This window comes from Pogona vitticeps, chromosome 1, assembly GCF_051106095.1.
Source record: "Pogona vitticeps strain Pit_001003342236 chromosome 1, PviZW2.1, whole genome shotgun sequence".
Lineage (NCBI taxonomy): Eukaryota > Metazoa > Chordata > Lepidosauria > Squamata > Agamidae > Pogona > Pogona vitticeps.
In genome coordinates this window covers 45,320,842-45,341,159 of record NC_135783.1, presented here as the reverse complement: position 1 = coordinate 45,341,159, position 20,318 = coordinate 45,320,842, and the positions used below count along the sequence as shown (strand labels likewise).

At 41.2% G+C, this 20,318-nt stretch overlaps 1 protein-coding gene and 1 long non-coding RNA gene across 3 annotated transcripts in view; one reads left to right on the top strand and one right to left on the bottom strand.

The window, feature by feature from the left end:
- BTBD9 (BTB domain containing 9) overlaps positions 1–20,318 on the bottom strand; it is a 216,874-nt gene that overhangs the window by 66,507 nt on the left and 130,049 nt on the right. For both annotated transcript variants that reach the window (XR_013540396.1, XM_072991536.2), the window contains exon 9: positions 14,897–15,004. Coding sequence is in view for 1 of the 2 variants with exons in the window: in XM_072991536.2 (XP_072847637.2) it covers positions 14,897–15,004 (108 nt within the window). In the remaining variant the exon portion in view is untranslated. The remainder of the gene's footprint in view (positions 1–14,896; positions 15,005–20,318) is intronic.
- LOC144585832 (uncharacterized) lies at positions 5,325–15,057 on the top strand. Its single transcript, XR_013540397.1, has 2 exons — positions 5,325–6,612; positions 12,294–15,057. It is a non-coding gene; the product is annotated as an uncharacterized LOC144585832 (long non-coding RNA).

The window sequence follows — 20,318 nt, the reverse complement described above, 5'->3', positions numbered from 1 at the left end:
ATGGCAAGAATAAACAATGACATCCTGTCTGTCAGTGAACTAAAATGTACGGGAATGGGCAAATTCAATTCAGACAATTATCATATCTACTATTATGGGCAAGAATCCCGTGGAAGAAATGGAGTAGCCCTCATAATGAACAAAAGAGTGGGAAAAGCTGTAATGGGATACAATCTCAAAAATGACAGAATGAGTTCAATACAAATCCAAGGCAGACCTTTCAACATCACAGTAATCCAAGTTTATGCATCAACGACCGATGCTGAAGAAGCTGAAATTGACCAATTCTATGAAGACTTACAACAGCTTCTAGAACTGACACCAAAGAAAGATGTTCTTCTCATTATAGGGGACTGGAATGCTAAAGTAGGGAGTCAAGAGATAAAAGGAACAACAGGTAAGTTTGGCCTTGGAAGTTCAAAACAAAGCAGGGCAAAGGCTAAAAGAGTTTTGTCAAGAGAACAAGCTGGTCATCACAAAAACTCTTTTCCACAATACAAGAGGCAACTCTACACTTGAACATCACCAGATGGGCAATACCAAAATCAGATTGATTATGTTCTCTGTAGCCAAAGATGGAGAAGCTCTATACAGTCACCAAAAAAAGGACTGGAGCTGATTGTGGCTCTGATCATCAGGTTCTTATAGCCAAACTCAAGATTAAACTGAAGAAAGTAGGAAAACCACTGGGCTAGTCAAGTATAAGCTAAACCAAATCTTTGTGAATACACAGTGGAAGTGAAGAAGAGATTTAAGGAATTTGATTTGGTGGACAGAGTGCTGATGAACTATGGATGGAGGCTCGTAACATTGTACAGGAGACAGCAACAAAAACCATCCCAAAGAAAAGGAAATGCAAGAAAGCAAAGTGGTTGTCCAATGAGGCCTTACAAATAGCAGAGAGAAGGGAAACAAAATGCAAGGGAGATAGGGAAAGTTACAGAAAACTGAATGCAGACTTACAAAGAATAGCGAGGAGAGACAAGAGGACCTTCTTAAATGAAAAGTGCAAAGAAACAGAGGAAAATAATAGAAAGGGAAAAACAGAAATCTGTTCAAGAAAACTGGAGATGTTAAAGGAACAATTTGTGGAAAGATGGACATGATAAAGGACAAAAATGGTAGGGACCTAACAGAAGCAGAAGACATCAAGAAGAGGTGGCAAGAATACACAGAGGAATTATACCAGAAAGATTTGGATGTCCCGGACAACCCAGATAGTGTGGTTGCTAACCCTGAGCCAGACATCCTGGAGAGTGAAGTCAAGTGGGCCTTAGAAAGCATGGCTAACAACAAGGCCAGGGGAGGGGATGGCATTCCAGTGGAACTATTTAAAATCTTAAAAGATGACGCTGTTAAGGTGCTATACTCAATATGCCAGCAAGTTTGGAAAACTCAGCAGTGGCTCAGAGGATTGGAAAAGATAACTCTATATCCCAATCCCAAAGAAGGGTAGTGCCAAAGAATGCTCCAACTACCATACAATTCCACTCATTTCACATGCTAACAAGGTTATGCTCAAAATCCTATAAGGCAGGCTTCAGCAGTATGTGAACTGAGAATTCCCAGAAGTACAAGCTGGATTTTGAAGGGGCAGAGGAACTAGAGGCCAAATTGTTAACATGCGCTGGATTATGGAGAAAGCCAGAGAGTTCCAGAAAAACATCTACTTCTGCTTCATTGACTACGCAAAAGCCTTTGACTTTTGAGAAATCTATACGTGGGAAAGGAAGCAACAGTTAGAACTGGATATGGAACAACTGATTGGTTCAAAGTTGAGAAAGGAGTACAAGGTTGTATATTGTCCCCTTGCTTATTTAACTTATATGCAGAATACATCATGCGAGAGGCTGGACTGGAGGAATCCCAAACCGGAATTAAGATTGCCAGAAGAACTATCAACAACCTCCAATATGCAGATGATACCACTCTGATGGCAGAAAGTGAGGAGGAATTAAAGAATCTCTTAATGAGGGTGAAAGAGGAGAGCGCCAAAAATAGCCTGAAGCTCAACATCAAAAAAACTAAGACCACGGCCACTGGTCTCATCACCTCCTGGCAAATAGAAGGGGAGGCAGTGACAGATTTTAATTTCTTGGGCTCCATGATCACTGCAGATGGTGATAGCAGCCACAAAATTAAAAGACGCCTGCTTCTTGGGAGGAAAGCAATGACAAACCTAGAAAGCATCTTAAAAAGCAGAGACATTACCTTGCCAACAAAGGTCCGCATAGTCAAAGCTATGGTTTTTCCAGTAGTGATGTATGGAAGTGAGAGCTGGATCATGATGAAAGCTGACCACCGAAGAATTTATGCTTTTGAATTGTGGTGCTGGAGGAGACTCTTGAGAGTCCCCTGGACTGCAAGGAGAACAAACCTATCAATTCTGCAGGAAATCAACCCTGAGTGCTCACTGGAGGGACAGATTCTGAAGCTGAGGCTCCAATACTTTGGCCATCTCACAAGAAGAGAAGACTCCCTGGAAAAGAGCCTGATGTTGGTAAAGTGTGAAGGCAAGAGGAGAAGTGGATGACAGAGGGCGAGATGGTTGGACAGTGTCATCGAAGCTACAGTCACGCACCCCCAGTGTCCCCTGTTTGTTTTCCCACTCACATGTTCACCTTCAGACACGAGTTGTTCTTTTCACCCTTTTTCGCCCTCACTGTACCAATTATGAATCTCAGACTATTGCTGCCAAATATAACAAGGTTTATTTATGGTTTGGTAGGTAAATCACAGAAGAAAAATCAAGGATGTTCTTTTATTATTCATTCTATAAATGGGGATTTTATTACATGTGTTCTTGCTGGTATTCATTCATTTAATCAAGGTCTCAATATATTCTGTCTATGTATTTCTCATTACTTTTAACTCTTTATTATTTTCTACCACACCAACTTTCTAATGTCTTGTCTAAACCCTTCACAATCTTCTCCCAAACTGACTCTCTGTCACCCCCAGTTTTCTTGACTCCGCCCCTCCTGTCCTGTCATAGGCTCCTGCACTAGAGCTCTAAAATGACTGATAGGAGTGACATGGGCTGTCTGCCACAGCTACCAATATAAATTTGACCCTACTCCGGGAGGTGGTGGAAGACAGGAGGGCCTGGCGTCCTCTGGTCCATGGGGTCATGAAGAGTCGAACACGACTTAACGACTAAACAACAACACCACATAATGATTATTAAATACCTAAAAAGTATGGAAGATAAAATCACCAGGGACTCCTACTCACCCATATATCTCAAGATTAGAAGCTGAATAATTAAAGGAAACAAATCTGCTGTTTACAATGAATGTAAGTTTCTTGTAATTAATAAAGAAATGCCACAAAATATTTAGTACTGTCAGTAGACAGCTTTTGTTAAGCATCCATAATGTATGATGGATAAATGAACAACTAAGGTGCATTCCAATAAATGCCAAACAGCCTTAGAATAAAGAAACCTACTCATATTCAGGTAATGAAAAATAAATCCATAAACTAAATGGCATTATTTTATGAGTTTTTTGCAGCTTAAAAAGCAAAAAATACCAAGGTAAAGGACAGATAGACTGCATATGTTTTTAAGGAAGACAATATGGCTTTTATGAGCTAATTAAAGCAATAACCTTTTCCTTCATTGCTAAGCTTTGTAGTGATATGCCAAAGAGTGAAAGCATGCCTGATGAAGAAACCTCCTTAAGTCTTTTTAATACTCAGGGAGATTTACAGTTAACTGTGTAGACAGAACACTAGTTTATGCTTAAAATGCAATCTCATTACTTTTAACTTAAAATGCAATCTCATTAATATTAAAAACAATAACGTGAGAATTTACATTTTTTTCACAGACTGATGATCAAGATGCACACCATCCACAAAAGATGCAAAATATCTTCAGCTTCAGGAATCTGAAGCTAATTCTGAAGCTGAAGAATTCAGTTATCCTTACAAACCACCCATTTTGAAAGATTTTGAAAGAAATCAACTCTGAGTGCTCACTGGAAGGACAGATCCTGAAGCTGACGGCTCCAATACTTTGGCCATCTCATGAGAAGACTCCCTGGAAAAGACCTAATGTTGGGAAAGTGTGAAATCAAGAGGAGAAGGGGACAACAGAGGGATGGGTGGACAGTGTCACTGAAGCTACCAACATGAATTTGACCCCACTCTGGGAGGTAATGGAAGACAGGAGGGGCCTGGTGTGCTCTGGTCTATGGGGTCACAAAGAGTCGGACATGACTTAACGACTAAACAACAACAACATTTCAAAGGTTATAGAATACATGCACATAAAGTAAAGCAAACAGACAAAACTAATTGTTAAATTGACAAAACAGAAATTCAACTCATAGCTGACACAACCTTCTCCAACCTGGTATTCTTATGATATGTTTGAATACAGTTCCCATCTATCCCACTTGCACAACCAGTGGCCATGTTGGAAAAGACAGTAAGATTTCTCTCACACACATAAACCAACTAAATATGTCTATTTTGATTTCAGTATTGGTTTTGCAAGTATGAATCCTAAGAAAACACTGTGAACAGTGCAATCTGAACTCAAGGATATAAAGTAGTGCCGCGACTTACAAACATAATCCGTTCCAGAAGATGGAAAAGTCAAAATAGTCATAAGTCGAAGCATGCATTCCCACAGAAATGCATGGGAATGTGATTAATCCGTTATGGCCAAAAAAAACCCCTCAAAAAATAAAAACAAAAACAAATAGAGCAAGTCCCACACACAAAACAAAAACAAAACAAAAATTTCCAGCTCCAGAACCGGCACCACCGGCGACCCAGCGCCAGGAGACTGAGCCAGGCTAGGGTGCTCCCTCTAACCGCTTGCCTCCCGACGGGCTCCAATGAGGCCGGGGTCGGCGCTCCTCGTTGCCCTCCGCAATTGCCTGGAAGGCGGCGAGGAGCACCCCAGCCAGGCTCAGCCTCCCGGCGCTGGACTACCACTGCCACCAGGAGGCGAGCGGCCAGAGCACCCCGGCCAGGCTCAGCCTCCCGGGGCTGGGCTGCCGCCGCATCCCTTTCCCTAACCATTTGGGAGAAAGAGCTACAAAGAAGTAGCCTCTTTGCCACCAACAATTTTAATTTCCCTCCTTTCCCCCCTGCCTTTTTCTGTTCAGAAGTCGAAGCTCCGGCCGCAAGTCAAAGCAAAATTTTGCAGCCAGAGCTGGTTGTAACTCAAAATAGTCATAAGTAGGGATGTTCGTAAGTCGAGGCACCACTGTACTGCATACAGCAGGTACAGAATGGGCAGATGCTTTTTGTGCAACTGCCCCATATGCCAGCACAGCTGCCTTATGGTGGCTGATCTCAGATCTGTTGGCACAACTGGATCTGTTGGAACAATTGTTGTGCTCACTGAGATCAGTCACCGGGGGGGGGAGGCCGATAAGGGGGGTAGACAGAAGGAGTGGAGAGGGGGATGGATAGAAACACTGGTGTTATGCCGGATCCAATCCCCTCTCATATCAGATGTTACAGTCATTGTGCCAGCGCAAAGTTAGGCCTGGGCAAGGGTAACCCTAAGCAGTTTCCCATCTTCCGTGGGAGGGTTAGGATTCCCTGAGGGGTTAGGATTCAGCACAGCACAGGCAGCTCAGCATCAGCTCAGCCAGCTTTCAGCCATATTGGCTGGTTATTATTGAATCTAAAGTTCCCATAAAAACAAAGAATATGAAGTGTGGACCCCACTGGCTCTGGACTAGTCAGCAGGGGTCCCAACTTCATTCCCAGATCCATGTACTTGACCACAGGTGGTTCCAACATGAGGTTCTATTTCAACTGGGAAGAGTGTTAAAACAGAAAGGATTTCATTTGGCTAGCCTCCTACAGGGCTAGTTAACAACACTAATCCTGGCTCAGTCTTGCCTTTCTCCCCACCCTAGCCCAACAGTACTAAGGAGTTAGAGTCTATAATTTAGTTCAAAGTGGAACACCATGCAGGTCCAAACCTTGAGGTCCTCAAAAGTGAGGGCTAGTATGCCCATCATGTGGGCAAGGCACATAATTCACTAGGGACCAGGTTGCTCCTTGGGCTGAGGTCAATACCTGCAACTGTCCTGCTTGAAGATTTATTTATTTATTTATTTATTTATTTATTTATTTATTTATTTATTTATTTATCTATCTATCTATCTATCTATCTATCTATCTATCTATCTATCTATCTATCTATCTATCTATCTATCTATCTATCTATCTATCTATTTATTTATTTATACATACCCCGCCTATCTGGTCAATTGTGACCACTCTAGGCGGCTTACAAGATGACAAAGATGCTCTTTCTGGTGTTTTCTCCTTCTCTGTTGGAGTTGGGTTGGTGTTGGTTCCTTAAGCCTGATACCTTGGTGACATCAAGAGCTCTGTCTCTGGCTTCTCTCACCCCAGTAATATGGGTGTGAGGGAGGCATAGGGTTTTGGTGTTTTTCTGCTCCCCTGTCAGCATCCTCATCTGCACCAGGACTCCCTTTCAGGGATCCTCTTTTATTATGTAATACCAATCTCCTGGGGGTTCTGGCTCGTCATCCAGGTCTGTTTCAGCTTGGTACACCTACTCAAGATCTTCCTGGACATTGCCCCAAGCACCCTCTCCTTCTTTCTCTGAGGGTACTGTTACATACAGCACTGATGTTACCTGTCTGTCATGGGTTTGGAGGGAAAGTTCCATCCTATGGGGAGTGGAAGGCGGGACATCAGGAGGAGGGGCTGTACTGTATAAATATGTGATGCCTGTGTGGAGAGTTTAGGACACACTGAGGAGACACTGTGAGACACTGGGTTGTGACGAAGCAGCAGCTGGGAAGAAGAAGCTGTTGTGGAGTCTGTGTGTCAGACAGGGTACTACTGTGTGTCAGAGTACCAACCTGATAGGTTCAGGTGTCTGTTGGTTAGCCAGAACTGATAGGTTCAGGGTCTGTGCTTTAAGTTAAGGTTCTGTGTGAACCAAACTGTGTGTATGTATGAGTGAAACTAAGCCACGTTACTTTATCTTGTTCACCTGATTGTTTATTTTCCCTGTGTGTATTTAAAATAAACCTTATTCTTTTTATTGTTTAAAATCCATCCCTGGTCTGTGTGACTTCTTAAAGGGAATGGTTGGTGGCAGCTTAGTGTAACTGTGTGACATATCCCAGTAGGTCTGGGTTTGTCACATTGATTGGTGTCCAGCGTGTGGGATACGACTGGTCCAGTTGTCCAGCGGTCCAGCAAAGCCTTGGCAAGTGTGCCCAGAGCAAGGGGGGTCTAGTCAGGGACAGTCTGAGGCGCGTAGGTAATCTTCTAGGTGTACCTCACGGGGAGGTGCGCTAGTAGAAGAACGTGCCAACTGGGGAGACTTAGATTAAGGTGCTCTGAGGCAGCCTAGTTTTGGCGGGAAAAAGCTGAGGCAAAACTGCGTAGTAACAGTGATCTAGCTTGCCAGCTGAGAGGCCCAGCAGAGGGGGGTAGGCTCTGACTCGATACTGTTGCAAGTAGTGCTGAAGAACAGCAGCAATCTCTAGGGAGAGCTGGTTCTGAGGCAAGAAGAAAAAAAGTGGTCGTTTTATTTTGAGGCTTGACTTTTTAAAGCAGCCTGTTCTGAGGGGGGATTATGCCCTTGACTCGAAGCCAGATGGCAGAAATGAGTGATGTGAAAGACCCCCAGATTGACCAAGGTTCTGAGGATGAATTTGGCTCAGTGCAAGGTGACAGCACAGGAGAGCAGAACCCAGAACTTAGAAAATTGCTCATAGTCCAACAGCATGAACTGAGGATGAGGCAATTTGAAGTGGAGGAAAGATTAGAGAGAGAAAGAAGGGAGGAAAGGGAAAGGCAAATTGAAATGGAGGAAAGGGAAAGAGAGAAACAGAGGCAATTTGAAATAGCGAGATTGGAAAGAGAAGAAAGATTAGAGAGAGAGAAAATTGCTCTGGAAAAAGAAAGGATGGCGTATGAATTAAGAAAACTGGAAATGATGAACCAGAACAACAATAATAATAATAGGGATTCTGAGGGAGGCCAATTGTCTAAGGCTGACCTGAAGAAATTCCCTGTGTACCACAAGGGAGATTGTCCTGAGGTGTTCTTTTCCTTAGTGGAAAGAGCGTTTGTGGATTTCTCAGTGAGGGAAACTGAGAAGATGACCATCATGCGATCTTTAATCAGTGGTAGCCTGGCTGAGGTATATGCCGAGATGCCTGAGGAACTGATGAAAGATTTTGCAGAGTTTAAAAAACTGGTGTTTGCCAGACATGGGATAAATGCAGAACAGCTGAGACAAAGATTCAGGTCCCTCACCAAGAAACCAGAACAGACTTTTACCCAAGTGGGGGCCCAATTGGTGAGGCTGCTTGAGAAATGGCTATCGCAGGAGGGGACAGAGACCTATGAACAGCTTAAAGATTTGATAGCACTGGAACAGTTCTATTCAGTCCTGCATGGGGAATTGAAATTCCAGGTGAGGGAAAGGAAACCGAAATCTGTGGCAGCAGCCGCAGAAATCGCAGATTTTATTTCCCAAATAAGAAAGCCCTTGGGTGAGGGGAAATCTGTAGGGAAACCCAAAGAAACCCACAGCAAGTACTCTCAGGGACCAGGGAAAAGCCAGCAAGGGGGAGGGGCCCATGGTGAAGGGAAGCCCTCAGACATGAAACAAAGACCTCAGATTTTGGAGGGAAAACCAAAACAAGAGGAGAGAGAATCAAAATACACCCGAAAATGTTATTTCTGTCAGGGAAAGGGTCATCTAATCTCAGAGTGTGAGAAATTAAAGCAGCTAAAAGGAATGGTGCCTCAGAATTCTAGTGGGACCAAGCCAAAAGCTGTGTTCTGTGTCCAGAGAGAGCAAAGCTCATTGTCACAGAGGGAGCCTGTTGCCATGGCTACTCAGTCTGGAACAGCTACCTCTGCTGATCAGGCTGAGGAAAATGGTCCTCTTATAGAGGTAAAACGCTGCTTGCTGGTGAAAACAGATTCTCAGTTGTTTGAGACAGCCGGGGTGGACGTAGGAATACTTGACCGTCAGTATAGGGGGCTGCGGGACACTTGTTCCCAGGTAACCCTGTGCCATCCAGATATTATTCCTAGGGAGTTTATAATCCCAAATGAGACCATGAAGGTGGCAGGGATTGAGGGGCAGGTAATCTCTCTGCCAGTAGCAGAGGTACCTGTCAACTTTCAAGGCTGGAGGGGAGATTGGCGGCTAGCGATTTCATCGACTCTGCCAGCAGCCGTGCTCGTGGGAAATGACCTGGCTGAACATGTGAAACGGGTGCTAGTGATTACACGCTCACAAGCCACCACAGGGACAGTTCAGGGGGGTAATGATGAGCCAGAGACGGAAGCAGAGGGGAGTTCAGAAGCTGTGGTGGAAACCTTAACCACAGACAGCAGATTTGGACAGGAGCAAAAGGCAGACGCCACTCTCCAAAAGTGTTTTGAACAGGTGACTGACGCCCAGCTAACACCTGAAACCCCAGTGAGATTTCTGGAGAAAAAGGGGATTTTGTATAGAGAAACCCTGAGGAATATCTCAAAAGGGGGAGATGGGATCAGAAGTCAGCTGGTGGTACCTGAAAAGTATCGCCCCATGATCTTACAAAGGGGTCACTCTGACATGTTTGCTGCACACTTAGGGGTTAACAAAACACAGCAGATCACCCAGGATGACCCACAAGACGTTGTGACATACATAGACACCTTGATGAATGACCTAAGGAGAAATCTAGAGCTGGCAGCAGAAAACCTGCAAGCTCAGAAGGTCAGACAGAAAACATGGTATGACCACAAAGCTAGAGAGAGGCACTTTGACCCAGGGGAGGAAGTGCTTTGGCTGAGGCCCTGCAGAGAGAATAAACTGCAGCTCAAATGGGCAGGACCATATAGGGTCATTTCCAAGATGTCAGACCTGAACTACCTAATAGAGCAGGAGGAGAACCAAGCAAGGAGGGTGGTTCATGTGAATGCCCTAAAACCCTACTACAGAGGGGAACAGAGGGTTTTATTCGCGATAAAAGCAGCTGAGAGTGAGGAAGCTGAATTACCCTTCTGGGAGGGTAGAGGGGAAGTAAAATACAACCCAGAGGAGGTAAAGATCAGTCCTGCACTCACCCAAGACCAGCAGCAAGAACTAAAAATGCTGCTTAGTAAATATCAACAGGTGTTTTCCAACAAGCCGGGGATAGTGAAGGGAGTGATGCATCGGATCCACACAGGGGATGCACCCCCGCAGGCAGTATCCCCATACCGAGTAACGGGACCCTATAGGGACAAGGTGCGGAAGGAGCTGGACGAGATGCTGAGGGAGAACATAATCGTCCCCTCTTCTAGTCCTTGGTCCTCTCCGATAGTCCTTGTGGACAAGCCTGATGGGAGCATTAGGTTTTGTGTCGATTACAGGAAATTAAACCGTGTAACCACTCCTGATGCCTACCCAATGCCCAGGCTAGACAACCTGATTGAAACCATAGGGGGTTGCCGGTTCATCTCATCATTGGACCTGGTAAAGGGATATTGGCAATTAAGAATTGATCCCAGGGATCAAGAAAAGACTGCCTTTTGCAGCCCTTTTGGTCTCTATGAGTTTCGAGTCCTGAGCTTTGGTCTCAGAAATGCACCAGCCACATTCCAAAGGCTGATGGACCAGACCTTGGCAGGGCTCAGTGACTTTACAGTGGCCTACATTGACGACATAGGGATCTTCAGTAATACCTGGGAAGATCACCTGATACACCTGGAGTTAGTGCTGCAGAGGTTAAGTGCAGCAGGGCTAACAGTAAAGGCCAGCAAGTGTCAGCTGGGTAGCCCAGAAATAAAATACTTGGGTCACATGGTAGGGGGAGGAATGATAAAACCCCTGGAGGCCAAAATAGAAGCAGTTCGTGATTGGCCTAGACCCAACACCAAGAAAAAGGTCAAATCATTTCTTGGGTTGGTGGGCTACTACAGAAAGTTCATCCCGAGGTTTAGCGAGATTGCGGCTCCGCTGACCGATCTGACGAGGAAGACGGCTGATGACCGCATCCCGTGGACCAGCGACTGTGAGGCGGCATTCCAGAGGTTGAAGGAGGCGTTAATCAACTATCCAGTCCTGCGTGCTCCAGACTTCGACCGGGAGTTCATCATCTACACCGATGCGTCTAACAGCGGGGTAGGAGCAGTTCTGTGCCAGGAGGATGAGAATGGTGACCAGCATCCAATGTCCTACCTGAGTAGGAAACTTCAAAAAGGTGAGAGACATTTGGCAACCGTGGAGAAGGAGTGTTTGGCCATAGTCTACGCGATCCAGAAGGCCAAGCCTTACATCTGGGGAAGACATTTTATTCTGTGTACTGACCATTCACCATTGCAATGGTTAAAGACAATGAAAACCCACAATAGCAAACTTATGAGGTGGGCTTTAAACCTACAGGACTATGACTTTGAAGTGAAGGTGGTCAGAGGGTCAGTGAACTGTGTTGCTGACGCCTTATCAAGAAGACCTGAAGAATGAAGACGGCGAAAGAACATGGACTATATGTATATATATTGATGACAAAAGGTTAAATGTACCTGGTGTTGAATTTGGTTTGTATGAATAAAGGTAAACTGATGTAATGTATATGGTAAATGTTTAAATGCCTAAATGGTAAATGTTTAACTTAGAGTGTAAGTATATGTATGGTATAATATGGTATGTATAACTGTTGTTGTGTATTTTATACAGGTTGTTTTTTGGGAAAAAGCACTTTTAGCTTTCCCCCTACAAAACAACTTATAAAGAGGGGAGGTGTTACATACAGCACTGATGTTACCTGTCTGTCATGGGTTTGGAGGGAAAGTTCCATCCTATGGGGAGTGGAAGGCGGGACATCAGGAGGAGGGGCTGTACTGTATAAATATGTGATGCCTGTGTGGAGAGTTTAGGACACACTGAGGAGACACTGTGAGACACTGGGTTGTGACGAAGCAGCAGCTGGGAAGAAGAAGCTGTTGTGGAGTCTGTGTGTCAGACAGGGTACTACTGTGTGTCAGAGTACCAACCTGATAGGTTCAGGTGTCTGTTGGTTAGCCAGAACTGATAGGTTCAGGGTCTGTGCTTTAAGTTAAGGTTCTGTGTGAACCAAACTGTGTGTATGTATGAGTGAAACTAAGCCACGTTACTTTATCTTGTTCACCTGATTGTTTATTTTCCCTGTGTGTATTTAAAATAAACCTTATTCTTTTTATTGTTTAAAATCCATCCCTGGTCTGTGTGACTTCTTAAAGGGAATGGTTGGTGGCAGCTTAGTGTAACTGTGTGACATATCCCAGTAGGTCTGGGTTTGTCACAGGTACCAGTCCTGGGTCTTCCTCATGCTCTGCCTGACTCCCCTGCTCTGAGGTCTCAGCCTCCCTCTTCTCTACTCTTCTCTTCTCCCTCCAAACTTCCGTCTACCACCACTAGTGTTTCCATAAAATCCTTAATGCTTCAGGTACTTGGTTCCCCTTCTTCCTCCTCTAGGGGTCTCTCCTCTATTGCTAGGGTTTCCCTGATCACATTCCCAGGTGTTTCCTCTGTCTGAGTGTGGCAGTCCTGGGCACGAGGCTCTTCCTTCTTCCAAGCAGTCACTGTTTGCTTATTGGGCTAGTGACAGTCTGGCTATTTTCCCTGGGGCCTGAGGCAATCTTTGCCACAGGCGAAACATGCGCAATGGGAGGAAGGTCCCAGTGAACATGCGCAGAAGCTCTAGAAGTTCTTGAGAACCTTTGCATAGACACAGTATAACCCATTTGTGTGCGTTCACAGAGACCACGAAGAAGAAGAAAATGATTCATTGGAAATTATATATAAAAAGAAAGCACATTGTGTTTCACTACATGCTCATACATTGGAGAAACAACCCCTTTCACATGCAGAATGATGGCCGGGTCACAACATCAGTGTCTTCAACATTGGTTAAAACCCTGATTCTTTCTTGTAACTGGGGTCAGCTGATTTTGTTTTCTTTTTGTATACACATTTTTCTTCATTTTGCTGATTATTACTGGGTGTTGGGGTTTTTTGTTTACCTGGTTCTATTTAGGTGTTTTGCCACTTTCTGTTACAAGAAAGAGACACTGAAAAGACTTACTAAGGACTTCTGCATTTATTTTTAGTAATTTATCAATAAACTTTGCTCATAATCTGCAACCAAATTCTATTAAACTTAGTCTGAATTGTCAGCTGAACAGTTCAAGGTACAACTAACATAATTTGGCTTTTAATGGACTGTATTTCATAAATAAACTTCCAAGAACACAATTTAATTAGCCTTAATTCTGCAGCTTGTCTGCTCAAATCTTTTAGCAGAATATTTGCCAAAAGAATAAACTGTTTAACAACAAATTGAACCCAACTGAAATTCAATTACTTTAGTCCTTAATTCAAGTTCTAGATTCTTCTCCACAAAATCTTTAAACATGTATGCAATGTTATTGTTCAAGCCTAAAAAACCAAAGCAAACTTCTCAGAAATATTTGCCCTTTAGAAAGAACAGAACATGAATCGATTTCATTACTGTCACACTGTTAAAGAAAAACAAAGTTTAGCCAGAAAGAAAATCTTTTTTTCCTAGCTACATGCAGCATTTAAAATGACAATTACATAATCCCTGTGCATTAATTGGCTTCCATTTAAGGAGGGCAGAAAGCCTTCCACTGTGAAGATAATAAACACACCATCATTTTTATCATCAGCCTTTTGAGACTGACTAAAAAGAGGAGTTTAGGAAGAGCCTGTCACTTCAGGCTTTGACTACTAAATTATTAATTTGCACAAAATACAACATTAAAATACTATTAAACCAACCAAAGGCAGCATATGCAGACTTGAAAAGATGTTTTCACACTTGGCTAGACTATCAAATACAGTCTCTGACATGTAAACTGAATTCCATTTTCTTTTCTTTTGTTTCTCATTATATTCATTGCCACTCTGACTGATCAAAGATGTTGGTTGAAGTTTGTGTGTACTACCTTCAGTTTGTCTTACTCTTCCTGCTGTGAACTAACTAGCTGGAACTTTGAAATTCACTCTTCATGCATTAAATTAATACCACAAAACAAGGGGGTAGTTCTTCAGTGCAGGATTAGGTGCAATGAAAAGTGTGGAAGGAGAATGCTATTATCCAACCATGTACTAAATATCAACAGAAGCAGTACAAAACATTTGAGATCATTCCTGTTTTATTCATTTTTTCAAGAGATTCACCTGAACAAACGTTTACTTATTATTCCATCCTAAGAATGTTTCTTTATCCAACAGAAATAAAAATCAATCTTGAATTGGGCCCAAAAAATGGCTTTTGGATTTTATCAGGTATTACCAGTAAAGTGAGGCAACTGTGAGACAGCATCATCATTGGCTCATCTTCAATTTATCAGTGAGCACTGCAAAATCAGCAGGTTTGGGGCAATTTGTGATACCTGGTGTAATGGGATCCATTTGTGTTCTGCTGTAGGAAAGGACTTCCTGTTTTCTGTCTCCCAAATCTTAACCTGTTCATGTTGTTCTCATGACAAGACAATGATTAGAAGATGGTCCTCTTTGTGCTTCTTTCTAATCTTTTGTTCCCCGCAGCACTTCCCATTACAGCAAATAAACTTGGAAAGTGGTGTATAGCTCCCTATTTCTGTCACCAGCAAATCCTTACCTAGCTTCTATAATTGTTTAAGATTTCATTTATATTTATTTTACACAGAAATACACAGAGATATGTGCATAAACACATGTGCTAGTTGCCCTTCCAAACATTTTGTTACTGACTGCCAGTTGTTTACAAGCTCCTATCTCTCATGTGAGCCGCCCAGAGACCTTTGGGTAGAGTGGGCGGCTTATAAATTGAATAAATAAATAAATAAATACATATTAAAAGTGTGAGCTACATTAATGACATTTGGAGTACTTTAAACTCACTTGCAAGAAACCTTTGTTCTGTCAGCCACCATGGTCCACTGCTGCTGGTTTGTGGAAACTTCAATGTAATAGCTGTAGCTCCTGTCATCACAATCCCAAAGAAGTAACCTGCATGAGAATAAATTAAGTATCACAAGTAAATAAAAGTTATGTATATTTTATTTCTACTGCTCTTAATGTCTTGTTCAGGTTAACGATCTGTGATGTATCTCTAATAATGTGTACTATCATTTTTGCATTTATATTTTAAACATTGCAAACCATCTTTGGGGGCTTTTTGACCCAGGATATAAACAGAACCTCGATAATAATAATAATAATAATAATAATAATAATAATAATAATAATAATAATAATAATAATAATAATAATAATAATAATAATAATAATAATAATAATAATAATAATAATAATAATAATAATAATAATAATAATAATAATATTTCACACATGAAGATGATTCACCCTCAAATTTAACCCCAAATGTATAATCAAGTAGAAAATATATGGAAGGATAACATTTAATACACACACAAGCTTTTCAGATGTTTTCATGAAAATATGAATTATTCAATCTAAAACTTGCATTAAAACTTTTTACATATTTGGAGTTGCATCTCCAACACAGGCTTCCTAACGAGTGTTCATCTTTAAAGCATATTAATACATGCCTATGTTGAAGTATCTGTCTTTTCGTACTGACAAGCTCACTGTAATTTTTTCTTTAGAACCAATGAACTGCCTTAAAAATTATTTAGCAGAAATGATTTTGCTTACAGCCTGAACAAATGCTTTGCCTGGCTGCATCCCATTGATTAGCACAACTTGAGTTTATAGCAACAAATTGCCCTCTTTGCTGCTGTTTTGATACAAAATTCAATAGCAAACATGTTTTCAAAAGCACTGACTGTGCTTACTGGAGCAACTGGAAACAGCTAGAAGACTGCATTCAGTGTGTGTTAAAATAATTGCTCTCTCATCAGTCCAGAAAGAAAGTTTAAGAATTGCAGTGTTCTAATTGGAAAGCCTGCATTATGCATGTCATAGCAAGCTACATTGTGCTGATTACGACTTATGTTCTTTTCCTTAAGGGTTTAATTTACTTCCATATCCAGACTTAAAAGGCCCATGCTGAAGTGACAACTCCTAAAGGAGAAAAATTTTGACCTGTTGCTCATGCTTTGTCTTGCTCATGTTTTATCCTTCTACTATTTGAACAAGGCTTCTCTTTTAGGTACACAATTACAATGATTTTAAAAATAATCTACTATTTTTGTCAGTGGGGAAGGACTTCACACACTAATTATGTAATAATGTACTGTGACTCCATTTGATGATTTGGAGGATATTTCTAGGGACTGATCCTCAAATTCGTAATTATGCAACCAACTTTCATCCTTACCATTCTTTCTTGTAAGCCAGCAAGGTAAATCTGGCTGGATGAAACCAAGGGTCCACTGAGTTTCTCCCACAGTGGTCAAGCCCACAAGCAGGCTATAAAAGCAATAACCCTTCCCAGTTGATATTTAGAGGCATGGTGCTCCTGATACTGGAGATATCATAGAGCCCCCCCCCCCCCCGTTGTACCGACATACACAGCCACCACAGATTCATACAGTCCTCCTTTAAAGCCACCAAAAATCTTGCCTATTACTATGAATTGTGGCAATGACTTCCATAAATTAATTATGTCGCATGTGAAAATGTTCTCTCTTGTCTACCCAGAACCACCTCACTTATTGGAGAAGAACTTTTGCCTTGTGAGAAGGGGAGGAGGAGAGAAATCCCATCCTTCGTGTCTTTGATTCATTTTATAAATGTCTACAGTGGTCCTCCCCTTCCTCAATTTTCTAAGCTTAAAAGCCTCAATCACTTGCAGTTTTTTCTTTGCAAAGTTGCTTGAGCTTTCTAATCATTTTGATGGACCTTTTCTGTAGCTTACCTTTTTAGAGATGAGATTAAAACTATATTATACCAAATATAACTGCACCATAGATTTGTATAATGATGTTATACTCTACTGGTGATCTCTTTTCAGTCCCTTCATTAATAAATGTTGGTATGGGATCCATATTTTTATGGCTACCATAGACTCATCTGACACTGCTACTGAGCTCTCCACCACACTCTAAAGATCTCTTGCTAGCTTAATGTTTTTCAGCTTATATACCATATCTGTAAACACAGCTGGCATGCATTACTTTAAAATTATTTACACTGAACAGCATTTGCCAGCTTTCAATACAGTAGCTGTGTTAGTCTGTTTTGGCATGTATAGCAATGAACGAATGAACAAACAAACGAAGAAAGAAAGAAAGAAAGAAAGAAAGAAAGAAAGAAAGAAAGAAAGAAAGAAAGAAAGAAAGAAAGAAAGAAAGAAATAGCTGTAGGACCTTACATACTAGTGGTTTTCTTTCAGTGCTAGCTTTTGTGGATCACCATCCACTTCCTGAAACTAATGAAACACAATACTTCATCTAGAGACATATATATGAAATACATTGTAGAGAGGCACTGAGACAAATGAGACTGGGCAAAGTGGCAACAATTATAATGGAAATAGGAATTTAAATGAAAATGGCCTAGTAACTATTAGCCAAAGTGCTAATCACCTAGACATCCTGTCATCAACAGTTGTTGTGTTAAGAGGGAATCATGTCAAGGAAAAGCCTTAACTGCAGCTAAAGCAGATATTGCGGATACGTCCAGATTATTAATATATAGAGTTTGAAATCCTATTGCTATAAATTATGTCATGAAAGACTGATGTCATTGACAGTAGCAATTATTATGAAAGAAACATTTTCCAATCACTCCTGAAGGTCCTGAGGTTGCCTCGGCATTCTTCTCATTAAGGAAACTGTTGGGGGCTACAAGAAGTCTTTAACTCTCAAAAATCACTGCTGGTGGAAAAGTCATCCCAGCAGTAGCAAATGTTGGTGTTCAAATACCTTCCTTTCTCCCCCCAGAAGCTTCCCAACAAGGAAAAGGATCCCACAAGTGCCTTGGGACTTGGGGGGGGGGGGAACTTAAGTATTTTATTCCTAAAAATTCACCACAGCGGGTGACCTCATCAGCCTTACTGCAGCCATGGTGAGGTACGAATTCTTGGTCCATTTGGGATTATTATTGCATTTGCTACTATCTTTTCCTGTTTGAGAGAATATATTTTTCTTTATCTTTAGAAATCAGTGCAGTGTTTCCAGAAATAGCTTGTACTGGCCAACAGAGCTCTAATAAGCAGATTGTCTCTTAAATCAATGAATTATGTATGCCAGTCTCACCTTTACACAGCTTGCTTTAAATGTCCACAGCATGTCTCCAGAGCAACTGAGAAATATCCTAGTTTCTACATGGATTTCAGATGCATGCTAACTGCAGATTTCATTCCTATCCAAATAATTGTGTACATCTATCTATATAGACAGATACGGCCTTCTTATAAGAATATGCAAGTTTTATATCATGAATTCCCTTCTCCCCAGTAAAGCCATCCTTTTTTTTTTTTTTTTGCTTTCAACTTCTGCAAAAACCATTACGACTGCAAAAATTATTTTGCTATTCACCAGCAACAGTCTCTGCTTTTTCTTTTTAATTCTGCTGCTGTGGGTGTGGGTATGACCTGCTTAAGCAAAAAACAAAGAACTCATTAGCTTCTGGGGAAATGCCCTCTAATTCAGAATCTAGCTTACCTTCGACATTTGTTTGTTAAAAATAAAAGTAATTGAACTTGCATTTGAAGAATAATAAAAAGATGAGTCTTCCACATCTATAAATCCTTTAACATTGACTGAGGCTAAGATAGGCTGGACAAACAAGATTTACAAAAGCTGTTGCAGAAGCCTTTGCCTAACCCCAAGCTGTTAATAATATTAATAAGTAATAATTTCTGAAGCTAAAATAAAAGGCTTCTAAAAGAAGACTTTTAGTTCTCATTAGTGCTGACTTTTTGCAAATTAAAAATTTAGAGCTGATTCAGTCAGAATTCCCAGAGGCACCATTCCACACTTGGTCAGAAGAAAGACTCAGTTATCTGAAATTCTGCTTTCTCACTCACCATCTTTCTGTGCAGCTCTAAAGGTCTTTTGATTGCTCTAAGCAAGGCTGCAGCTAACTTGCTTATTAAAAAATCTGTCAAGTTAAGGGCAAAGTCTTAGATCTGTGATGAGCACAAACACAGATATAAATCAATGTAACATTTTTCTAATTGTAAGTTAAATCTTTTCAAGGATTATAAGTAAGGGCCAAAGGGAAAGACCTATTTAATTCCCCCTCCCAAGGAATCTAATTTTATTTTCCAATGGAATCTTTTAATCACCGGGGTTTCTGTGCTGGTTTATTGATTCAAATCTTTATATGTTACTATTACTAGGAAAGGTATAAAAATTCATTTATTTCCAATGATATACCAGCAGCTAATATCACTGTGATCTCTGAATATCTTAATTAAAATCAAAATAGAGGGGGTTCTTGGTGAAATAATCAGGTGGACATAACACAGCTCTATAAACAGGAAAAGCTCTTGTAAAAGGCAATGAAATGTAAAAGCTATTAACTGTGATAATTCACTTAGACTAGAAGTGGGCAGGTATGGTCTGTATATGTTCCCTCCCCCTAAGGAACCAACTTGTGCCCCCATAATACCCTGGTAGCTCACAGCCTCCCATTTTTGATGTGTGTGATTTTTTTAATTCTCAGGAAGATCCCTTATGCCCTTTAGCAGATATAGAAGTGATTTTTTTCATGTTTTGGACTCTTCTGCCAGAACGCCAGAGGACTGTACACCCCCATTTCATTTTTGAAATTTTTTTTGATACTAGCAAGCAGATTTTCCAGTTAGTAATCAGGTCTCCAAGAGTGAGTGTGGCCTTTCAACATCCATGAGGAACATGTGGTGGCCACAGACCTCTGGACATTGCTTACCCCTGATTTGGCTCTGAAATGTTTGCAAAATAAACACAGAGACTATTTACAACAGCAATAATATACAATTACATTGTCATCTTAGCACAACTGAACAAATTTACATCTGCAACTTACAGGTCAAAAGCAGTTTCCCAGGACTTCTGATTTCTGAATTGTGCCAATTCTCCCATCTAGACCCATGTGGCAAAGAGCTATTATCTGTGTCATAATAAATGTGTTAATCTTTAAGTACCTTAAATAATCTTTTAAATATATTTATTATCCTTCCTTGTTTTTGCTTCCCAACAGACTAACATGCCTATCCATCTCTTAAGCTATTATGAAAGAAGCAAGATGCTCTTTTTCTGTTGAAACAATGAGGTTTCATAAAAGAGGCTCCTTCACTTCTCTAAAACTCCAATTGAATAACTGGAAAATAAAGAAAAGTGTAGCAAAAATGTCTCCCATATTGTATAAATATTCGCTAGTGCACATTGGGCACAAGGGCCACATTTCA